General features: G+C 44.5%; 1 protein-coding gene across 1 annotated transcript in view; it reads right to left on the bottom strand.

Moving 5' to 3' along the window:
- The window catches only part of LOC124622755, a 71,269-nt gene that overhangs the window by 25,796 nt on the left and 19,719 nt on the right, over positions 1-25,754 (bottom strand). Inside the window, exon 2 of the mRNA XM_047148544.1 lies at positions 23,188-23,250. Within this exon, the coding sequence (XP_047004500.1) occupies positions 23,188-23,250 (63 nt within the window). The remainder of the gene's footprint in view (positions 1-23,187; positions 23,251-25,754) is intronic.

The raw sequence follows: 25,754 nt of genomic DNA, 5'->3' as shown, positions 1-25,754 counted from the left end.
GCCAACTGCACTCCCGTTACATGCTTTTAGGCAACTGTAAACTATACGCACAGTTGTCTTGGAGATTTCATTCGATTATGTTGAGCTGTCATGTACTGATTTCTAGTGCTGCTATCTGGCGGTGTCCACTTTGACGAAAATCTTGCTCCTGCTGAAAAAGACTAATAAAGGTATCCTGGCAGGACGGATGTGTGGGTTCTAGGGCAGCACACACACACACACACACACACACACACACACACACACACACACACACGCCACACAATGAAAGTAACAGAGACTCGTACATAGTAAAACATATTGCTGTTTTACTAAGGCTGGTTGCAGAAGTTGTACAGTGCAGGTTTAGCCCCTTTGTCCTGCGTTGAATACAGTTCCGTGGACACAAACTAAATAATGTTCTCTGAACTACTATTTGAAGAGCAGTTCCAGACTAACAGTACTCATTTAAATCCCCATACACGACAATTCCTTTCACCGTTCTGTTTCTACTGAAGACTGACCACTCTATATCTATCGGCCACTGTTTATAGCTCACTCAACGACTTGAAGATTACAAGATGCGAAGAACGTTCTGCGGGAACTCCGTAGCAAGACTCGGGCTGGCTTAGAACTTGCAGCTGACAACTTCTGCTCGTTGCGTCTGTTCCTGGTGACGCTGCCACTCCAGGGAGAGTGATTCTAGAGGGCTGCGTGGCAGGTTTACGTGGACCGATCTTCCTGCTGCGAACGGATGTCCACGGTACTTCTGGTACCATGTGTCGCAAACTCCTCTTGTGTTGTACGTCAGCATAACAGATCTGGTCTGTTGTCGAGTGTTTCCTACAGATCGATTTTGTTGAGTCTATGTCAGAGCTCGCCACTACTTTGAAATAACACACTTCTGAGACGGTTGCCGGTATCTGACTTGCTCAAAGGTGTTAGAGGATAGTGCACTGAAAAACTTGATTCCTCAGATGTCTTTGTGGCTCTGCAATGGAAACTTTGACAGGAGACTAAGTTCTGCAAACAATGAAAATGAAAACATCCTGCGACGCTGTGGGCCTAATACACTGCATTTCTTTGCCTTTGAATAGCTAGCGTATTCGAAGCAGTGAGTATGATTTACCAATGCAGATAGCACAGATGCTAGTTGAGGGGTACTCTTGGCAGTTATTTTTCACCATTTGTCTTTCCACATTTTTCTGATTGTGCCTATTTTTCTGAACTAGCGTACGGGGAGTATGATATGTTCTAAAGGATAAAGCGCGATGCGAAAAGAGTTCTCCCCACATAGATAAAGAACAAGGGATTGTATAAATTAGAAAAAATTATGGATCTACGCAAGAAATCATTGCTTTTGATAGAGCTTTTAGCCACGTGTGACATGGTAAAGAAAGCTGTTCGAATGAACGTGGGGTTGCTAACTAGTCTAATGAAGTGTAATTTGATGAGGGAACTATACTAGAATCTCAAAAGTAGTTCGTTTCCAGCACAAGTGGGATATGTCAATATAACAATGGATATCCAAATGTAAGAGTAATTTGGGTTAATATAGGAAGTTCCTCACTCCGTGCACTGCTTCTCAAGAGAAAGTTCAAAGAAGGGCAACGCGTTTTGTACTATCGAAAAATAGTCAGTTCGTATTGCTAGCGTAGTCATTCAATTTGATGTCCCCTGCCCAGAATTTTGAATTTGATGGCACCGTCTTTGACCGTCAGGTCGTAGATAGCGTTGCCTAGTGAAGTTTCTGTTTCACATGTTTCATGTGGTGCACTGTGTAGAGTTGATTCACGTTGCTGGCGCTAAGACGTGGTACTAATATTTAATTATAGTACGTGTGTATTTTCATATTGTGGTTGTGATTTCTGTGTCACTTGATTGTTTGTTTCTGACGGCGAACGGCGTTGTGCTGATTTGTTAGGATGGATTGCGATATTTGATTGTAAGCTGTTATTGGAATTCATTGTCAGGAACCAGGAATCAGTAGCTCACGGGAGCGTAATGTAAAGTAGAATCTCTGTGGCACAGAAATTTGTAGTTTTTAAATTCGTTTGGGTCAGAATTAGAGTGCATGCTTACAAGAAGCAAGGCGCGTTTTCTACAGAGTAGCGGAACTAACTGTGTTTTGTTAACCATGGAACCACGTCAGATTATTAGCGTTGACCATGCTGATATTACACGAGATTCTCAGGTAAGTGCGGCTGCAGACCGGGCAGAAATGTCGAACGCAGAACCTGCAGAGTGTGACGACATGTCTCAGTCAGGTGACGAAAGTGAACGGGAGACCGCAGCAGAATGAAATGTCGGCGCTGCTGGTACGAGACGCACCATCAGTGAAACTGGCAGACCAGAATCACGAATGAAACGTCACAGAATGATGGAATCTCGTTCATCTAGTCCAAGAGGTGTTAGAGGTGGATCTCAATTTCAGGCTCTCATGCAATTCACGCAAGAGGCATACAAAAAGAGACGGGAGGAAGAGGAGGAAAGACACAAATTAGTCATAATAACGGTTACAGACGGTATAGATGGAGTCTAGAAAGAGATCGCAGAAAACCAAGAAGAGTTAAAGAATGTCAAGAAAATGACAGCAGAAACGCGTGAGGTCGCCGAGCAGGCCGAGCGCGATGCCAAAGCAGCGCTGCTGGTAGCACAAGTAGCGCCAAAGGACGCGTCAGTGGCCAAACAACAAGTTAAACTGTCACGAATTGAGAGTTCGAGAAACGCAAGAAAAAATGAGTCAGGCTGCGAAGCGAATTGAACGGATAGAAATCAAACAGGCTAAATCTCCGAAGATCAGCAGGCCCGAGTCGCCGCGCAACAAAACGAGTTGGCTAAGGAGGTTCGGCAGGCACGTGAGCGGGTCGCGTAAACACAATGTCGTCCGGCAGAACGCCACCGAGAGCATCACAGAAGTGAAGAAACTGTTTTGCGACTCTACTAACTGCTATGTGAGGACACACCCCCTTCACGTGGGCGAATGCAGCAGGAATATGCTCCTGCGGCGGAGGAACGTGTAATAGTAAATACAGGCAGCATGTCACAGACCTAGCCGGAAGACAATTGTACACGTCTACGGAGGTCAGAAACGTTATTACGAGAATCTGAAGACGCGAGTGGATACCGTAACACTGCACAAGGATCGCTGGGGCACGGATACACGGCATCACGCGCTGCAGAGGAGAAGGAAAATTCGTACGGCGGACACGTCGAACCTTTCGACCACAAACTATTCTTGACCATCCAGAATTTTCAGGTCTACAAGGAGGTAACCAATGCATTACGCCTAAAGACCTGGCTGGCACAGTACGATCACGTGCTACCAGAATGAAGTACAAGGTCCAGGTTATCTGTGGTTTCTTAGAAGGGTCGATTGCAGAAGATATGCGCGGAGTTGCGGAGAGTTGTCGCTCCTACCAAGAATTTAAGGACGCATTCTTTAGCACATAGTGGTCGCAAGACACCCAGGAGAGGATAAAACAAGACATCATGTTGGGAAAGGACTTAGAAGAGTCTGTATTGCGCATTCCTGTCAAATTCTTCGAATCCCTGGTCAAGAAGAACAGATTCTTAGATCAATCGTACACCCCAATGAAATTATAAGACACTGCTACATTAAATTACCTTTACGTTACCAGCAACTGGTCATCGGTAGATGCAGCGACTCAATCGATGCTTTCTAGAGTGCGCGGTGAGAACTCGACTACGTGAATGAAATTCACAACTCGCGGGAAAGAAGTAGAAATAATTGCTATAACTAGCGAGTTTTTCCAGAGAGGAATGACGATGCCTGAAATGGGCAAAAACATCGTTCGAAGCCAAAATTCAAACTTCAATGGGAATAACCAGCCATCATGGGAAAATAGAAGAAGACGAGGAAATTATAATCATAACGAGAACTACCGACGAAACGGAAAATGAAGAGAGCAACAGAACCAGGATCGACAGAATTCTAGGGACCAACAGCAAAGCAATAGCAGGACCTACAACGGTCAAGGTTGATGGAATGGCCTTCGTAGCAAATATGTTGAATTGAGGCCACCTAACCAATCGCAGGTGTCACGCAGAGAAAATTCAAACAGGAATTGATACACAGCCGCTGCGGACTCAGCTCCAAACAACGGCGCAGAAACTGTCGGAATGAGCAATATTAACTTGTTAGAGTACTAAGATACAAGAGAACTGCAATGAGAAGACAACGTGCAGTATGTAAATAGTCACCATATGTGAACTGCTTAACGTAATTTAATGTTGATATTGTGTTGGATGGCCGTGGTGGCCGAGCGGTTCTAGGCGCTTCAGTCCGGAACCGCGTGACTGCTACGGTAGTAGATTCGAATCCTGCTTTGGGCATGGATATGTGTGATAACCCGTGGTGTAGGGGTAGCGTCTTTGATTCATAATCAAAACGTCTTCGGTCCCGGGTTAAATCCCCGCCAATGCCTAAATTTTGATAAATAATCAGCATTGGCGGCCGAAGACTTCATTGCATAAGAAGTCAGCCTCATTCTGCCAACGGCCTTGTCAAAGAGGGCGGAGGAGCGGATAGAGGTTCAGGGCACTCTCTTGTCCTAGGGGTGGGAAATTGCCCTTAAAGGCGGAAGAATCAACAATGATCAACGACATGAGGATGCAGAAGGTAATGGAAACCACTGCATTAAAGACACGTAACGGGTATCCACAGGACATGTGGCCTGTAATTGAAGAAGTGTCATGATGATCTCTCCATTGGCAAAAGATTCCGGAATAGTCCCCCATTCGGATCTCCGGGAGGGGACTGCCAAGGGGGAGGTTACCATGAGAAAAAGATTGAATAATCAACGAAAGGATAACGTTCTACGAGTCGGGGCGTGAAATGTCAGAAGCTTGAACGTGGTAGGGAAACTAGAAAATCTGAAAAGGGAGATGCAAAAGCTCAATCTAGATATAGTAGGGGTCAATGAAGTGAAGTGGAAGGAAGACAAGGATTTCTGGTCAGATGAGTATCGAGTAATATCAACAGGAGCAGAAAATGGTATAACAGGTGTAGGATTCGTTATGAATAGGAAGGTAGGGCAGAGGGTGTGTTACTGTGAACAGTTCAGTGACCGGGTTGTTCTAATCAGAATCGACAGCAGACCAACACCGCAGTTTCAGGTATACATGCCGATGTCGCAAGCTGAAGATGAACAGATAGAGAAAGTGTATGAGGATATTGAAAGGGTAATGCAGTATGTAAAGGGGGACGAAAATCTAATAGTCATGGGCGACTGGAATACAGTTGTAGGGGAAGGAGTAGAAGAAAAGGTTACAGGAGAATGTGGGCTTGGGACAAGGAATGAAAGAGGAGAAAGACTAATTGAGTTCTGTAACAAGTTTCAGCTAGTATTAGCGAATACCCTGTTCAAGAATCACAAGAGGAGGAGGTATACTTGGAAAAGGCTGGGAGATACGGGAAGATTTCAATTAGATTACATCATGGTCAGACAGAGATTCCGAAATCAGATACTGGATTGTAAGGCGTACCCAGGAGCAGATATAGACTCAGATCACAATATAGTAGTGACGAAGAGTAGGCTGAAGTTCAAGACATTAGTCAGGAAGAATCAATACGCAAAGAAGTGGGATACGGAAGAAGTAAGGAATGAAGAGATACGTTTGAAGTTCTCTAACGCTATAGATACAGCAATAAGGAATAGCGCAGTAGGCAGTACAGTTGAAGAGGAATGGACATCTCTAAAAAGGGCCATCACAGAAGTTGGGAAGGAAAACATAGGTACAAAGAAGGTAGCTGCGAAGAAACCGTGGGTAACAGAAGAAACACTTCAGTTGAGTGATGAAAGGAGGAAGTACAAACATGTTCCGGGAAAATCAGGAATGCAGAAATACAAGTCGCTGAGGAATGAAATAAATAGGAAGTGCAAGGAAGCCAAGACGAAGTGGCTGCAGGAAAAATGTGAAGACATCGAAAAATATATGATTGTCGGAAGGACAGACTCAGCATACAGGAAAGTCAAAACAACCTTTGGTGACATTAAAAGCAACGGTGGTAACATTAAGAGTGCAACAAGAATTCCACTGTTAAATGCAGAGGAGAGAGCAGATAGGTGGAAAGAATACATTGAAGATTTGTCAGATGTGATAGAAGAAGAAACAGGAGTCGATTTAGAAGAGATAGGGGATCCAGTATAAGAATCGGAATTTAAAAGAGCTTTGGGGGACTTACCGTCAAATAAGGCAGAAGGAATAGATAACGATCCATCAGAATTTCTAAAATCATTGGGGGAAGTGGCAACAAAACGACTATTCACGTTGGTGTGCAGAATATATGAGTCTGGCGATATACCATCTGACTTTCGGAAAAGCATCATCCACACAATTCCGAAGACGGCAAGAGCTGACAAGTGCGAGAATTATCGCACAATCAGCTTAACAGCTCATACATCGAAGCTGCTTACAAGAATAATATACAGAAGAATGGAAAAGAAAATTAAGAATGCGCTAGGTGACGATCAATTTGGCTTTAGGAAAAGTAAAGGGACGAGAGAGGCAATTCTGACGTTACGGCTAATAATGGAAGCAAGGCTAAAGAAAAATCAAGACACTTTCATAGAATTTGTCGACCTGGAAAAAGCGTTCGACAATATAAAATGGTGCAAGCTGTTCGAGATTCTGAAAAAAGTAGGGGTAAGCTATAGGGAGAGATGGGTCATATACAATATGTACAACAACCAAGAGGGAATAATAAGAGTGGACGATCAAGAACGAAGTGCTCGTATTAAGTAGGGTGTAAGACAAGGCTGTAGCCTTTCGTCCCTACTCTGTACATCGAGGAAGCAATGATGGAAATAAAAGAAAGGTTCAGGAGTGGAATTAAAACACAAGGTGAAAGGATATCAATGATACGATTCGCTGATGACATTGCTATCCTGAGTGAAAGTGAAGAAGAATAAAATGATCTGCCTAATGGAATGAACAGTCTAATGAGTGCACAGTATGGTTTGAGAGTAAATTGGAGAAAGACGAAGGTAATGAGAAATAGTAGAAATGAGAACGAGAAACTTAACATCAGGATTGATGGTCACGAAGTCAATGAAGTTAAGGAATTCTGCTACCTAGGCAGTAAAATAACCAATGACGGACGGAGCAAGGAGGACATCAAAAGTAGACTCGCTATGGCAAAAAAGGCATTTCTGGCCAAGAGAAGTTTACTAATATCAAATACCGACCTTAATTTGAGGAAGAAATTTCTGAGGATGTACGTCTGGAGTACAGCATTGTATGGTAGGGAAACATGGACTGTGGGAAAACCGGAACAGAAGAGAATCGAAGCATTTGAGATGTGGTGCTATAGACGAATGTTCAAAATTAGGTGGACTGATAAGGTAAGGTATGAGGAGGTTCTTCGCAGAATCGGAGAGGAAAGGAATATGTGGAAAACACTGATAAGGAGAAGGGACAGGATGATAGGACATCTGCTAAGACATGAGGGAATGAGTTCCATGGTACTAGAGGGAGCTGTAGAGGGCAAAAACTGTAGAGGAAGACTGAGATTGGAATACGTCAAGCAAATAATTGAGGACGTAGGTTGCAAGTGCTACTCTGAGATGAAGAGGTTACCACAGGAAAGGAATTCGTGGCGGGCCGCATCAAACCAGTCAGTAGACTGATGACGAAAAAAAAAAAATGTGTGATGTCTTAAGTTAGTGAGGTTCAAGTAGTTCTAAGTTCCAGGGGACTGATGAACTCAGATGTTAAGTCCCATAGTCCTCAGAGCCATATTGTCTTGCTCAGCGTAATTTTCCATTTTTTCTATTCTGGTGTTATTCTGTTTGTTTGTCATTTCCATTAGTTTTCAGCCGGAGTCCTTGTAGAACGTGGTCAAATGAGTTGCGTATTTGTGACATCTTCACGCCAACATTTACTGGCAGGTGTCAGATTGAAATAAAATTCCGTTGAAAGTTATATGTCATCACCAGCTGGCACTTTTTGTGGCACACCATACCAGGCACGTTGCAGTACTGAGTACTACAAACAACTAAATACTGCTATTAGTTCTTTGGACCTCACAACTGTCCGATTTCGACAACTGAGCATCGAAATCTGGCATAGCATTCTCGTAAAAGAGCCTTCACAATTATCACCATGGTCGATGAAATTATTTCACTCCGTGGTTTCTTGTACACTGTCCAAGGGACGGATGTATGTCTAGACGGTAAATCGTGCCATAGAGCATGTGCGTCTCGATTTTTGGATGTGTTTCGTATGGTGTTGGCAGACCTCGCTTCGGGCGCGTGTCGACGCTAAGACTCGGTGTGTTATGAGCCATCGCCTGTCGTACGATGTAGCCTGTCTCGTGGTGGAAATTTGTCAGCGGCAAGTGAGCGCCGTCGGCGAAAATTGTGCATGGGGAATTAGCACGGACAAGTGCAAGTCATGGTAGAGTGGCGAACCGCAGACCCAGAAATAGGGAGCAGAAACTAAATGATGGACCATGGATGAGATTTAAATTAGAAAAATATTTAGATATATATAATTCAGTACGGTTTTGTTTCATTTCAGCAGCAACGGTCCTGACACATGAGACAGGAGGCATCTTTGTAATATGTCCAATTACGAGTACACAATCATAAAATGCCACTTCAAAGATTTCAGGCAAACCACCAGCACCTGGGTGAGTAGATGGACTTCCTGGCCACTTCAGTGTCAGCAGACAACACTGCCTGAGATGGAAAAACAAAAGAGAAGTATACAAGGAATAAAAGGCATGAAAATTCGCTTCAGTAGTATTAGGAAAGGCATAGGGTGGTACAACAAATTAGTATTTAGTATTGGGAGAAGCCTGCACGTTTGGTGGAGGTATAGAGGTAGCGCCAGCGTAAAAATTAGAGTGCAAGAGAGGAGCTGAACTAACCAAAAACTAACAAGAAAAGTTGCACACACAAACAAAGACACCTCACACCATACAACGTTAACACGGCCCTGCAGTCATTAAATTTATTTTTGGAGTTGCGTCATTAGTAATAAAACGAATAAATAAATAAATATATTAAGTAAAAGACTTTTTCGTATTTTTCAGTATCCTTTTCTGTACACAGATTATATCAATGTAATGACATTTTTGAGAGAATGTGACACTTGACCACACATGAGGATTGTGCAGACTCCGGAACCAACATGGCAGACTGGCCTAGCCAGCTGACGCACCTACATCATACAGCCCAGTCGTCTACCAGTGCTGTGGGACGTCACACGCCATCGCAGAGAGCGGAATGCCACCGCGCGTAGGCACCTTCCCCCCCCCCCCCCTTTCCCCTAGCGGCCAACGACCTGCCAGCCCACCTGCCAGCCCACTATTCAAGGGACAAACGAGCCGCGTGGCACCACAGTCGAAGTGGTGCCACGCGAAGCGAGTCACGGTTCGTGCGAGTGCACAAGTGACATGTTTTCAATTCGTGTAACATTTTCAATAGTAAATTTTGTCGCCCCAGGGCCCTTGTGGAGGGAGCGATAGGATACCTTTCTCTAATATCATTATGTAATATCTTTTTGTGTTTTCGTATGTATCAATTCAAATGTCTTGATTGTGACATATACACTATTGGCCATTAAAATTGCTATGCCACGAAGATGACGTGCTACAGACGCGAAATTTAACCGACTGTGATATGCAAATGATTAGCTTCTCAGAGCATTCACACAAGGTTGGCGCCGGTGGCCACACCTACAACGTGCTCACATGAGGACGATTTCCAACCGATTTCTCATACACAAACAGCAGTTGACCGGCGTTGCCTGGTGAAACGTTGTTGTGATGCCTCGTGTAAGGAGGAGAAATGCGTACCATCACGTTTCCGACTTTGATAATGGACGGATTGTAGCCTGTCGCGATTGCGGTTTATCGTATCGCGACATTGCTGCACGCGTTGGTTGAGATCCAATGACTATTAGCGGAATATGGAATCGGTGGGTTCAGAAGGGTAATACGGAATGCTGTGCTCGGTCCCAAAGGCCTCGTATCACTACCAGTCGAGATGACAGGCATCTTATCCGCATGGCTGTAACGGATCGTGCAGCCACGTCTCGATCCCTGAGTCGACAGATGGGGACGTCTGCAAGACAACAACCATCTGCACGAACATTTCGACGACGTTTGCAGCAGCATGGAGTGGTTACCCTTGAAGCTGCATCACAGACAGGAGCGCCTGCGATGTTGTACTCAACGACGAACCTGGGTGCACCAATGGAAAAACGTCATTTTTTTGGATGAATCCAGGTTCTGTTTACAGCATCATGATGGTCACAGCCGTGTTTGGCGACATCGCGCACATTGGAAGCGTGTATTCGTCATCGCCATACTGGCGTATCACCTGGCGTGATGGTATGGGGTGCCATTGGTTACACGTCTCGGTCACCTCTTGTTCGCATTGACGGCACTTTGAACAGTGGACGTTACATTTCAGATGTGTTACGACCCGTGGCTCTATCCTTCATTCGATCCCTGCGAAACCCTACATTTCAGCAGGATAATGCACGACCGTACGTTGCAGGTCCTGTGCGGGCGTTTCTGGGTACAGAAAATGTTCTACTGCTGCCCTGGCCAGCACATTCTCCAGATCTGTCACCAATTGAAAAGTCTGGTCAATGGTGGCCGAGCAACCGGCACGTCACAATACACCAGTCACTACTCTTGATGAACTGTGGTATCGTGTTGAAGCTGCATGGGCAGCTGTACCTGTACACAGCATCCGAGCTCTGTTTGACTCAATGCGCAGACATATCAAGGCCGTTATTATGGGTACTGATTTCTCAGGATTTATGCACCCAGTATGCGTGCAAATGTAATCACATGTCAGTTCTAGTATAATATATTTGTCCGATGAATACCCGTTTATCATCTGCATTTCTTCTTGGTGTAGCAATTTTAATGGCCAGTAGTGTATGTTTATTCTCCACATTTATTAATGCTCTGATTATGTGCCTGTATTTGTTTTCATGTCGTAGAAAAGACACGCAAAATACACAACTTAGGTACAAATTACACATGAAGAGTCTTGTGTTCGAAGCTCTGGCCTGTGTGGCTGATGCTTGGGACCGGTCCTGAGACTGACTTCTCTGGCAAGTAGTTAGACTGGAGAACCTGTGATGAAGCTTTTATTGTGCCGACAGTGTATCTTCGAATGTCTCGGACTACTCATTTGCCAAGGGCACACTATTTCGTTTTTGGTTTACCTGTTTCGACGTTAGGTATCCTTGTGCGCTTTGTAGTATAAGTGAGCACGGCCAACGAACGGGTGTGTCACACACTGAAATCTACCGTTATTTCAGGGCTCTGGTAAATAGTAAATTCCGATCCGTCTGCCTGATCGCTTGACCGTGAGATTTTAGCATTTCTTTCATGGCCGTGGTCGATTAACAGTTGCCGACTCCAAGTCTTACCACCACTGCGTACTTGTCGCAAGCTGGAAGTTACATCAGTGCACGAAGCAAAACAGGATAACGTACTGCTGCCGTGGCCTTGCCGGGGCTTACAGATCTCAATTGCCACTTGCTCTCAGCTGCTCCTATTTTGTCAAATTTCTGTAGATTATCAATCAAAGTCTGCTCAGCGTCTGATCAGTTCAGATTGCGGTATCCACATTTTTAGGACCAGAGTACTTAAGTCACTTTCCCACCCAGGATCCTTGTCCATTGTTCTCTTAACCCAACTGTTAGTTGTTTACAGTATTCAATCAATAACTCTAATTTATGTCTGTTTTTGCTTTTGAAAAATAAATGTTGTTAGTAAATTTTCCCACATTCTCAATCATTCTTTTATAGTTAACTTTCATTTTGGCGTCCCATGCCAGGATTTAGGGTGGACATCATTAAAACGAAGGCGTTTCTCGCTGTCGCGGGGTCTTCTCACGAAATTTCAATCAGCGACTTTCTCACCGAATGCGAGAATATTTTGTTGACGCCGACCTACACAGGAAGAAACGATCATCATAATAAAGTAAGGAAAATTAGAGCTCGTGCGGAAAGATGTACATCTTGCTTTTCTCCGCATGCTGTTCGACAGTGCAAGGATAGAGAATTATAGTGAAGGTGTCTCGATGAACCATTTTCCAGACAGTTATGTGTGATTTGCTGAGTATCTATTTAGATGTAGATGTTGATGTAGGCATCAGGTTCATACCTCGACACAGAAAGTGTCCGGAAAACGCTCGGGCTAGTCTGTCCATCCTTATTATACTCTCTGGCGGACGACTGATCGTAGTTCTTCGTCTCCAAAATGAGCGTGAGATATTGCAGTTGCCATCGTTTCTCCAGAAAGACAAAACTCGTGTATTCAAAGTGTAACCGCCACCGGAACGGTCGTGGGCTTGGCGAGAACGAAAGCGAGGCGGGTCCATACGGGAGCGGCCCACGAACAAACAAAACGAACGGGGAAGGACGGACACGAACAACGACGGACGACCGGGCAAGACCTAACGAACAACAACACGCAAATAGCAATAGGGTCACAAGCGAAATCTCACGAATCCACAACGTCCACTCGTACACGGAAACAGGTTGTCTGTAGGCGAGATGTCGATAGACTAACGCGAATATCAGACTGCCTGGTGAGCGAGAGGCAGGCACTTAAGTACCTGAGAGAGTACATTGCTATTGGGCGCTGGGACCACGTGCTGCACCGTGGCGCCCTCACATAATTCGCGGGCCAGGAGCGCGCGCAGCCACTGCTTACGGCGCGACGGCTGGAGAGGCCGCTAGTGGTAATCGAGATCCATGCCGTCTGGCGCGGATTCGAAACCCGTGGCTCTCGGTACCAGACAAAGTACTGGAAAACTGGCATTCGGAGAAATGAATGGGTGTGTATGATGATTTCCTTTATGTGGAAGAATGTATCATAAGTAGCTTATCTTTTGACTGGCAAACACTGAACGGCGAATTAAAGATAATGTGGTGTCACCGCCAGACACCACACTTGCTAGGTGGTAGCCTTTAAATCGGCCGCGGTCCATTAGTACATGTCGGACCCGCGTGTCGCCACTGTCAGGGATCGCAGACCGGGCGCCACCAGAAGGCAGATCTCGAGATACGGACTAGCACTCGCCCCAGTTGTACGGACGACGTAGCTAGCGACTATACTGACGAAGCCTCGCTCCTTTGTCGAGCCGATAGTTAGAATAGCCTTCAGCTAAGTCAATGGCTACGACCTAGCAAGGCGCCATTAGTAACATTGCATGTATCTAAAGAGTCTCACTTGTATCGCCACAATCTCCAGATGTACCAAAAGGATGGATTAAAGTTAAGTATTCCAGAAGCTACGTACTTTTCTTTATAGCATTCATTACGTATCCTGTTTCAGACCTCACGCCATCCAGCTTTACTTTAGCGCGTGCCTTTCGGCTTCCTCTCATTGTGTCTAGGCTGTCTTGTCTAGACACAACAGATAATAACTGTGGTGTCACTGCCAGACACCACACTTGCTAGGTGGTAGCCTTTAAATCGGCCGCGGTCCGTTAGTAAACGTCGGACCCGCGTGTCGCCACTATCAGTAATTGCAGACCGCCACACGGCAGGTCTAGTCTAGAGAGACTCCCTAGCACTCGCCCCAGTTGTACAGCCGACTTTGCTAGCGATGGTTCACTGTCTACATACGCTCTCATTTGCAGAGACGATAGTTTAGCATAGTCTTCAGTTACGTCATTTGCTACGACATAGGAAGGCGCCATATTCAGTAATTAAAATGAATTCTGAACAGACAATATTGTGAATCATGTACCGTCAAGAGCGACGTTCATCATTAATGGATTAAAGTTATCAAACTAATTACGTCCGCTTTCTGAATTCTCATTCCTTGTCATTTTCCAGACCTCACGTCAGTATAGTTCTTCCGTCCTCACGCCACCCTGCGCGAGCTAAAACGCGTGCATTTCGGTCTCCTCTCGTAATACCGTGTTCGCTCTTCTGCCAACACAACAATAACTGTACATTTCCAGAACACCTAGTCACCGCACTAAATTCTACCATTCTTTAAATTGTATCCCATAAACTGAAACACAAAACGTACATGTTTTCTAAATAACAGTAATGGTACGAATAACTGTGGAGTACTTGCCCCGAAAGTTGGGGTGCAAAAGGGGGGGATGCCGATTCTGGGGTTATCAAGTATCGCTACAGCTAGCTGCAAAGGCTACATAATACAAGCCGCGTCTGCCTGCGCCGGCAACGTATGGCCACGTCCTGCCATTTGCGTAAGACGCTTGCGCTACACGTGCGAGAGAACAGTCTCGATGGTTCCTCCAGCCCACCTCCGTACGAGATGGCGAGGTGACGCGGTGCGAGAGCTGTCCAACGCATGAAGCCCGGGAGCCATTTGCTCAGCCGCACTCAGCGCTTCTCGGGAACAACGTCTCCACACCTCGTGAGCGCGGCTGGCCATTCTCTTCCTTCCTGCATACCCCATCTTCTCAACACTGGTCATTGTTAAATTACTTCGTGGGGTCACTAGCTGTAGAATAGCGCTACATTACAAAATGTATAGTTAATTAGTTAATATAGTGAACACGGTTCTGGTAGGCCAACGAGCAGTCTGATTTCACTGACGAAGTAGGCCCGCATCTCGTGGTCGTGCGGTAGCGTTCTCGCTTCCCACGCCCGGGTTCCCGGGTTCGATTCCCGGCGGGGTCAGGGATTTTCTCTGCCTCGTGATGGCTGGGTGTTGTGTGCTGTCCTTAGGTTAGTCAGGTTTAAGTAGTTCTAAGTTCTAGGGGACTTATGACCACAGCAGTTGAGTCCCATAGTGCTCAGAGCCATTTTTTAAACTATCGTCTCGGCAAATGAGAGCGTAATTTGTCAGTGAACCATTTTGCTAGCAAAGTCGGCAGTACAACTGGGGCGAGTCTAGGAAGTCTCTCTAGACCTGCCGTGTGGCGGCGCTCGGTCTGCAATCACTGATAGTGGCGACACGCGGGTCCGACGTATACTAACGGACCGCGGCCGATTTAAAGGCTACCACCTAGCAAGTGTGGTGTCTGGCGGTGACACCAAAGAGTAGGTTCGGAAGGAAGGAGATACCCTATCCCTTGGAAATCACTGTGAACAAGAAAGCCATTGTAATTATAGTTCAGGGCACGAACCTCAGCTGCATGTTCGCAGATAACTCCAACAACAGATTTTATTCATTTTCGCTGGATGTGAGTTAATTCCACCAGCGCAGCGACAACTGCCCTCGTCTACCCGCGACTCCTCCCCTGCGCTCCGCTTTACCACGTGGTATCTCCTGATAGCAGCGTGTCGACAGAAAGAGTAGATTGCAAATAGTACGCTGTCGGATAAAAAGAAAGAATTATCCGGCCGTACCGATGTAATACGGAATTGACCACTGGACGTCACAGGAGGTGTAGCCGCCAGTACAAAAGGAGGCGGGGAGTGTGGTGTCAGTAGAGACGCAGTTGACAGCAGAATGGGTCGGTCAAGAGGGCTCAGTTGACTTGGAACTTTGACTCGTCATCGGTTGTCACCTGAGTTATCAAATCAGTCAGGGACATTTCATTCTAACGCTGTCCAAGTCCATAGTCGGTGAGGTAACTGTGAAGCATAAACGCGAAGGGACAACCACAGCGAAACAGAGACCAAGCAGACACCATACACTGGCGGATTTCGACCGCCGAGCATTGCGGATAGTTGTTGCAAAAAATGGCTTGAACTCAGCAGAAGTCATCAGCCGTGAGTGTCAAAGTGCTCGCAGCCATCCAGCGATTGTGCGTAGGGAGTTAACAACAATGGGGTGCAACGGTCGAGAAGCTACACACAGGTCTGTAGACAGCGTCAGCCCTTAGCTACTACATTGTTTACGTTTGCGTTCCAATTGCAACGTTGCCACTCCGCTTCTGTGTTATCTTCATATATTCCACTGCGCAGGCGAATGCTAACCAGCGACCATCATTTCCGTAGGTATGTACTAGCTGGGGACGAAATCTACTCTATCAAGTTATAAACGTTATTTTTCTTATCAAGTTTCTTGTGCTGGTCATATTCGCAGTAGCTATATATAAATTACAGTCGTTCAATACAAAAACGCCTTTTGTATGCTGCACATTAGTTTTTTTTTTATTTATCTTGTGCACCTAGACCCGTTTCACCTTCAAGGCATCTTCAGTGGCTGTCCTCAAATATCACACGATTTTTTCGTTTGCACATACAGTTTATAGTTTGCTGTCATATGTTTTAGATCTTAACGAACTGTGATAAATATGTAACCAGATGTGCAAACTGTAACATGTATGTGCAAAACGAAAAGTTCGTGTGGTTTCAGGACATCCACTGACGACGTCTTGTAGTTAAGGTGAAACGTGTCTGGTTGCAGAAGATAAAGAATAAAAACCTAATGTGCAGAATGCAAAGACGTTTTTCTTTTCAACCACTGTAACTTTGTTACTTTTCTTGTTTGTCATCACAAATTGTCATAGCCAGTGCGAGCGACATTCAAACGACGATCATATTTTGGGGTTACTGTCAGCTAGCGACGACTGCTGACTCGTTGGGCACAGAAGATATTTTCCAAGATGCATTGGAGATGGGGAAAATGAAACAGAAATATATCATCAAAAAACTGATAGTGAAATACAAGACAATGAAGAGGCAGAAGAAGAGAAAGTTTCTATTGGAAAAACCGTTATTTACATTGATCAAAGTAACAAAGTAAACTTCAAAGAGAGGAAAATGAATTTCAGGGATGTTATAGAGACTTTCGGACTCCAACGGACAAAGTTCTTCGCAAAAATTTTGACAATGAAAGCAGCGTCGACGAATCTGCAGTGCATGTCCTAGCAGCAACGAGTCATCCGAAGAAGTCGAAGGTGCAGCGATGCCACGCGTGTCCACGCCTTAAAGTCGCGAAAGTAACCAAAACGTGTCCTTAGTGTAAAAAATGTGTGGATAAAATGTATTCCCTTGATAACAAGACATGTCTTGACTGTGGCCAACGAAAATAAGGGTTTTGTTGACTCGTTCACGTACTTATTGTCACTTTGTTATTGGAAGTCACCGTTCATTTCTGTCTTGACAGTTCATTTAATCGATCAGTATTTGATCTCAAAACATTTTTTTGGACATTAGGGAGCAGTTGCTTTGCTTAAACAGTTCCTAAAACTCTGTTTAAGAGGCCAATGTTAATGTAAGAGCCTTAATTCTTTATTAATAAAGATGGAGTTTTCGTAAATATTAGCCTCTCCTTTACTGATTCTGTAAATAGACTTTAGAGAAATATAGAAGTAAGTATGTTTCAGATACTTTTTGTTTCCTGGGGCCGAGGACTACACCACGAAATTGCTGACGTCACTCTTAGTATCGAGTGCAAAGAAGGGTGAACAACGCTTGAGGTGGTGTGAAGGCCGGCACCAAACGAGTAATTAGGAGTGATGAATCCCGCTTTACGCTGTGGCAATGCGACGGGTTTCCGGCCTGGTGAATGCATGGAGAACGTTGCTGCAATCATTCGCAGTGCGAGCACTGAAGTACTGAGAGAGCAGTAACTCGCAATGGTGAAATTTCTCGTTGCTAGGTTGTGGTCCCCGTGTTGTGTTTAAGAAAACCCTAAATACGCAATAGTATGGACACACATTACAGTGTTTCGTACTGCGTTCAGTAGAGGAATAGTTGACGACTGTCAGCATGACAGTGCACGCACTCATAAAGCGGCAGTGGTTTGGTGACAGCGACAATCCTGAGACGGACTGGACTGCACGGAGTCACGACCTGAGCCCAGTGGAACACATCTGGGGTGAGTCAGAACGTCGAGTTCGCTCCTGACTGGATCGTCCAGTGTCACTACCGCCTCTGGTTCCAGCTCCTGAGGAAGACTGTACTGCCAGCCTCCGCAGACACTTGGCACCTTGTTGAAAGCGTCCCCACCAGAGACGAAGTCGTCGTAAAGGTGAAGGGTGGACACAGCCCACTCCATACTAATGCCCACTACTTGTTGTCTGATAAGACAAGGTATATTACAGCTAACCTAGCTAAAAAATATCATCACAAACGGCAGCAACACAATATTTGGCCTTCAGAATACGAATTAAATGAACACCGTGAGCCGCTCACCCTAGTGCTGGATTCTTAGATTTGACGTTGCTTCGATTGGTTACACGCCGATTTCACACCACATGATTTGTCTGCTCGAGTCAGAGTCAACCCGTTCCACTGCATCCGTTCAAAGAAATACTTGTTTTCAGCAGGAATCGAACCCAGAACGTCTGTGTCACCTGCCAGCGCTGCTAAGCACTTCACTAGAAGATTTTTCGATTCTGTATAGAAAAGATCTTCAGATACAGTACAGACGTTAAGATCCACCAATACTGAAGAATGTTCTCTCAAATACATTCAAGTTAGTAACAGCTTCTGACAGCGCAGTCATGCGATTCATTCGCAGAACACGCGAAACAGAAAGAATTGCAATCCGCTCAGTCCTACCTTTTTTTATTCAGTCAGATACCTTCCGTCGCATCGAATACACAAATACCTCATGTTTAGATACAGGATTACGTACTGTTCATCTGTGTCATTACTTTCACGCCAGAATGTTATTTGATTTGACTTCCAGCGAAGCGTTATTTTATTCCTTCGTTGTGAAATACGACAGACAGGGCGATATTCGTGAAAATAGACTTCCCGTACACAGAGTTTTGGTAACTCCCGTAACACAGTTTGATACATTCTCTGCTTTCTACCCATAAATATTTATTCTCCATACTAAGTCGATAACTGATCACCGGATTTATTGGAAGAACACTCAGGAAGTGCAGCCCACAATATTTTAAATACAACAATTACACGTCTTTTAATGTGAAAACCTTTCACAGCCGAAGTTGCTAGCTAATAATGACGAGATTAGTGTTAGGAATTACTGGAAGAAAGAAATGTCAGGGAATAGACCGGAGCAATAAACTTGATCATGACTCCAATGAAAACGAAACAGATGTCGCCATGCCAATGGACGGCAGGGCAGTGAAGTTTTTTCATGACGAAAAATGAAATGATCGTACGGCATGTTTGGCCGGGAGGCCCCATTCAGGGAAGTTCGGCTGCCAACTACAAGTCTTATTTCAGTAGACGCCACATTGGGCGACTTGCGTGCCGGTGATGAGGCTGAAATGATGATCAGGTCAACACAACAGCCAGTGCACGAGCGGAGAAAATCTACAACCCGGCCGGAAATCGAACCCGGGCCCACTGCTTGGCAGGCAAGCACGTTACCACTCAGCAAAGCAGGCGGACTTTTTCATGACATTCAGGACGTAAGCAAAGACCTAGTGGACAGACTAAAGCAATACGGGTGGATGTTAAAAATATGCAGAAACAACACGAATACGCATGGCTGAAGACCGGTATGATTAGAAAAGTTGGGAAAGAGCCCTTAACCCACAATCACCTACACAGGGAGAAGCAAAGTTCGCGTACTCTCGCGTCACAAGGTGCGTCCTTGCGAACCAACTGTACAAAAACGTCCCTGTACAAAATTTCGCCCCGTGCATAATTTCGGTGGAAAATGAATGTAAAAGAATAGCATTTTGGTTCTACTGTAATGACATGTCCGATAAGAATCTTCATTCATACTGCCCATTCAGGGACTGAGTAGAACCTTGCGTTACAGCATTCAAGTTATAGAGTTAAATTCCAGTTCCAGGTACTTTTTTATTTTCTGATTTTGATCTACTCAGTAATAATGTAGTATACACTGTTTGTTAAACAATAGGTATCCTACAAAGGAATATTTTAAAGTTGACCCTAACAATAACTGGTCAGACATGTCTACAATAATAATGGCCTCAAAAATCACCTGTCATTGTAGAGAAATAATTACGCAATTTATCAGTGTGAAGATGTTGAACGTGTTTACTACATTCACAAAGAGCAACGAGCTGTAATTTTTTAAATGCACTGTCTGTGTCAGCATGTCTAACACATAAGTGATATAGCCTACATAGCAGATGCCCAAATTGCTCTCCCTGACTCTCCAAATGTTTAGCGAGTCGCTGGATTGTATTTCTGTGAACTCTTGGTTTGAAAATTTAACAATGAAAAGGACAGTGCTCACACTTCTGTGTTAAAAAAAACAAACGAAACTCTTCCCGCAAAGGCCATGATGGCCCCCAAAGGTACCAACCGGCCGCTGTGTCAGCCTCAGACCACAGGCGTCACTGGATGCGGATATGGAGGGGCATGTGGTCAGCACACTGCTCTCCGGTCCATATACCAGTTTCCGAGACCGGAGCCGCTACTCCTCAAGTAGCTCCTCGGTGTGCCTCGCAAGGGCAGAGTGCACCCCGCTTGCCACAGCGCTCGGCAGACCGGATGGTCACCCATCCAAGTGCTAGCCCAGCCCGACAGCGCTTAACTTCACTGATCTCAGGGGAACCGGGGTTACCATGCGACAAGGCCGTTGGCTCCACACTTCTGTGTTAATGCTGAATAATTCGACGTCTCTTGTATAAGACGCACTATAATTGATGTATAACATTTAAGAAGCATGATACCGTATAACGCACTCTAAAATAATGAAAATAAGAAATAATTGCATATCCGAAATGGAACCTGCAATTCAGGTATTGTAACGGAAAAATATATCAATTGCATTAACTAGGCAGCATAACTATCCTGAATAGGATCGCAAATTTCCTTTCTTTGACGTCTATTTGCGTCCAATGACATGCACGGGACAAAATATTGTTACAGACTTTTTTGTGCTTTTCTAATATAAGGAGTCGCTCTGAGGCGTCCGAGGACGAGGATCTTGGTTCATCTTATGTACAGGGTAACCCGCTAAGAATGGTCAATATTCAAGGGCGCAAGAACGATCATTAGAAGCAAAGAAGTCAAACGTGGTCTCTGAAATGCACAGCTTAAGAGCTATGAGCACTAGTTCATCTTCGATATTGTGTAACATGTCTCTCGTGCTGCAAACTCTTTGCTTTCCATATTTTGGGAGGAGGCAAGATGGACCGAAACAAGAAAAAAATTGGAACTAAACATAATCTTTAAAATACATATGTTAACAGCAACGAGCACCTGATATCTTAATAGATGACAGAGGGATAGAGAAACAATTAAAATCGCTCAAAAGAGGAAAGGCCGCTGGACCTGATGGGATACCAGTTCGATTTTACACAGAGTACGCGAAGGAACTTGCCCCCCTTCTTGCAGCGGTGTACCGTAGGTCTCTAGAAGAGCGTAGAGTTCCAAAGGATTGGAAAATGGCACAGGTCATCCCCGTTTTCAAGACGAGACGTCAAACAGATGTGCAGAACTATACACCTATATCTCCAACGTCGATCAGTTGTAGAATTTTGGAACACGTATTATATTCGAGTATGTAATGACTTTTCTGGAGATTAGAAATCTACTCTGTAGGAATCAGCATGTGTTTCGAAAAAGACGATCGTGTGAAACCCAGTTCGCGCTATTCGTCCACGAGACCCAGAGGGCCATAGACACGGGTCCCCAGTAGATGCCGTGTTCCTTGACTTCCGCAAGGCGTTCGATACAGTTCCCCACAGTCGTTTAATGAACAAAGTAAGAGCATATGGTCTATCAGACCAATTGTGTGATTGGATTGAAGAGTTCCTAGATAACAGAACGCAGCATGTCATTCTCAATGGAGGGAAGTCTTCCGAAGAAAGAGTGATTTCAGGTCTGCCGCAGGGGAGTGTCTTAGGAACGTAGCTATTCACAATAAATGACCTTGTGGATAACATCGGAAGTTCATTGAGGCTTTTTGCGGATAATGCTGTGGTATATCGAGAGGTTGTAACAATGGAAAATTGTACTGAAATGAAGGAGGATCTGCAGGGAATTGACGCATGGTGCAGGAAATGGCAATTGAATCTCAATCTAGATAAGTGTAACGTGCTGCGAATACATAGAAAGAAAGATCCCTTATCATTTAGCTACAATTAGCAGGTCAGCAACTGGAAGCAGTTAATTTCATAAATTATGTGGGAGTAGGCATTAGGAGTGATTTAAAATGGAATGATCATATAAAGTTGATCGTCGGTAAAGCAGATGCCAGACTGAGATTCATTCGAAGAATCCTAAGGAAATGCAGTCCGAAAACAAAGGAAGTAGGTTACAGTACACTTATTCGCCCACTGCTTGAATACTGCTCACCAGTGTGGGATCCGTACTTGATAGGGTTGATAGAAGAGATAGAGAAGATCCAACGGAGAGCAGTACGCTATGTTACAGGATCATTTATTAATAGCGAAAGCGTCACGGAGATGATAGATAAACTCCAGTGGAAGACTCTGCAGGAGAGACGCTCAGTAACTCGGTACGGGCTTTTGTTTCGAGAACATACCTTCGCCGAGGAGTCAAGCAGTATATTGCTCCCACCTACGTATATCTCACGAAGAGACCATGAGGATAAAATCAGAGAGATTAGATCCCACACAGAGGCATACCGACAATCTTTCTTTCCACGAACAATACGAAACTGAAATGGGAGAACCGATAGAAGTACTCAAGGTACCTTCCGCCACACACCGTCAGGTGCCTTGCGGAGTATGGATGTAGATCAGTGGAAGAGATATATTTCACCGTTGCAAAGATAAGCAACTGCTCACGGGTCTTAAGTACGAGTTTTAGAGGCCATGTGTACTGGACTTTTTTTGCTGCGAACGATTGCTCCTGCCGTGTCTCCCAGCGTCCGACTGACCGCCTCCGCAGCTGCGTTGTTAGCCTGGCCACCTCACTTCCATGCGGAGTACCCGGGTCGATTCCCGTTACTACTGTACCAGACAGTTTTCCTTGGCGCGAGGACGTTGACCCTCGTGACGTCCTTTTGCGGCGGCACCTCACCAGCTAAACAGACAGCGTCCGGCAGAGCGGTGTGCTGATCCCCACTCCTCCACACAGCCTCCATGCGGTGCCATTGGCAAAGGTTGACGCGGCGGTCGGTCGCTACCGATTGGCCAGAACGACGGTGCTTCGCTTTCCTACGCATACGCGTTATATTAATATCCAGGAACTAATGCTGCCTTGCGATGGGAAATAACAACACCGCTCTCGACCAGGGTTTGGCGATATTTTTAGGGACTGCGTGAAAAACAATATCCACCCAACGCCGTTTGCACTGTATGATTCAGAAATTAAGTGCTAAACATTCAGACTAATGGATGATACAAACGTTTATAAAGCTATCCGAAAACACACGGAGTGTATGTTGATCAATTACTTCCTTACCTTCACGCGATGCTCCACTTCGTATCTCTGTAGCTCTCGGAGGGGATGATGGTTTTGGAATCTCTGAAAAAAAAACAACAAAAATATCGATAATAGTAGTCATATCTCAAACAGGTAAACACGAATCGCTAGATACGGCGTGTATCTCCAATCGAAGCATTATTTAATTAAATATTAATAAGCGAGTGTCTGCCAGAATTTGGGACAAAAGAAATTTGCCAGTGATAGCCAGTTATCAGAATACTGTGTAGTCTGACAACTACTTACTTGGTCGCAAGTAGTTACAAAAGCTTTGGACTTTTTGAAATGAACGTCGGCGTTATAGTCGTTTTACTGCTCCATTACATTCATATTTGGGCTGGAATATCTCTGATTTAATATTATCGTTAACACAAAATAAGTCTTAAGTTGAAACAGGTTACCTGAAGTGCTGGTGTCCAGGCTAAATTTACAGACATCTGTGTACGAGTATCAGCGGCTGAAATCTGAAATTCAATTACAACTTGATTATAGTATGAGAGCACGAAACGTGTTTGTTGAAGTTGCCCGTATTGATGAAATGGCAAGAGTTCACGGATCTGTAGCTATTTGCAGCCTCTTAGCGAACTTCGGCGAATTACGTCAATACTAACGCCTTTAGCAAACACACCTCCCGAATCTCAGACTGCAATGAAGTTATAATGAATTTTCAGACCCAGTATACGCTGAGGAGCTGACTGTCAATACGAGACAAACGGAGCCGCTGCTGGCAGAATGGGACGGCACAGTAGTTAATCTACTGGACTTTAATAGGATAGAACCGGTTCCCAAATTCTTACCAAGGAAAACAAACTTGCGCATTTCGTAGTTTCCGTAAAACGTCTCAGGCGGATACAGTGGCCTGTGTCTTTCCACATTATGTGCTCAATCCCTGCAAGTGCTGCAGCTATGAAGTTCTCATCAAAAAGCAGCTAAATGTCACATAAAAACGAAGACTAGGAATACGCAGTACTGTCGCAGGAAACAAGTGTGAGGGGAGATTTATGACTACTGATACCATCAAACGTTTAAAGATGGTGACACTCTATCACTTAACTCAGGTTTGTGCAGTCGCTGATAGCAAAGTTCTTCGTAAGATCCCGAGAGACAAGGAGAACTTAAAACGACAACCTAATGGACGATGGGTAGTTGGTATTAAAAGACATCCAGGAGTGGCATAGATGCTCGTAGGTGATGAGTGAAATCCATAGAAAAGCCTAGCGGAAGACTTTATCTGTCAGTAAGTGTCAACTGGTTGGCGATGATGTTGTCATCGGATTGAATATTATTAACACACAGCAGTAGTTAGTTTGCTATCATCACCATAAACGACATTAGTGTCCTGCGTAATGAAGAAATTTAATACAGTCAAATCTTGTGGATACCAGTCTGGTTTTTTTAGGAGTTTGCTGATGAAACAGTTCCATTTTTCGCAATCATACCAAACCGTTCGCTCGATGAAAGACTGAAAAGTTGCATAGCCCGCACCAATGCACATGAGAGGAAATGCAGGTAATCCAGGGAATTACGGACTCATATCACTAACAGCGATTTGAAGTACGATTTTGGAAAATGTTGTTTGTTCGAACATTTTGAAGTACCTGGAAGAAAGCGACATATTGACACACAGCCATCACAGATTCAGGAAATATTGTTAGTGTGTAACACAACTGCCTTTTATTCATAAGAAGCAATGAGTGTTATCGACAGGAAAACTCAAGTTGATTCCATATTTCTGTACTTCCAGACCGCTTTTCACACTGTTCCCGACAAGCGTCTTGGAATCAAATTACGGGCCTACGGAGTATCGTTTCAATTATCCGACTATATTCATGATTTCCAGTCAGAAATGTCACAGTTTGTAGTAACTAACGGGAAGTTATCCAGTGAAAAGGAAGTGTTACCCTTTTCTTTATCCTTAATAAACAGTTTAGGAAGCGATCTGAAAAGCCTTCTTACGTTGTTTGCAAACGACGCTGTCGTTCATCGTCTAGTAAACTCACCAGATCAGTAAGAATTTCATACTTGATTTACGAAAGATATCTGATTGTGCAACAATTGACTAAGAATAATAAAAAGTGTCACGTACGAGAAGAGAATTGAAAATCCGTTAAATTCTGGTTACACGAAAAATCATACAAATTTAAAGGTTGTCGATTTATCTAACTACCTAGAGACTACAATTACGAACAACGTAAATTGGAGCCCAGAACTTTGTCTAAGGAGAACCAGAGACTGCTTTTTATTGGCAGAACACTTATAGTTAAGTTACAAGATGCAGCAAATCTTGTTATGTTGCTAGCCGGTGTCAAGGCTGCGGAGAGTGAAATGACTGAAATCATAGACAATTCTCAGCAACAACATTTATTTACCAGGCATCGAAACAAGCAACACTGATAACTGCACAGAGACACAATGATACTACACTACTGGCCATTAAAATTGCTACACCGATGAGAAATGCAGATGATAAACGGGTATTTATTCGACAGATATATTATACTAGAACTGACACGTGATTACATTTTCACGCCATGTGGGTGCATAGA

The sequence above is a fragment of the Schistocerca americana genome, chromosome 7, assembly GCF_021461395.2.
Source record: "Schistocerca americana isolate TAMUIC-IGC-003095 chromosome 7, iqSchAmer2.1, whole genome shotgun sequence".
NCBI lineage: Eukaryota > Metazoa > Arthropoda > Insecta > Orthoptera > Acrididae > Schistocerca > Schistocerca americana.
This window is presented reverse-complemented; position numbering and strand designations above follow the sequence as displayed.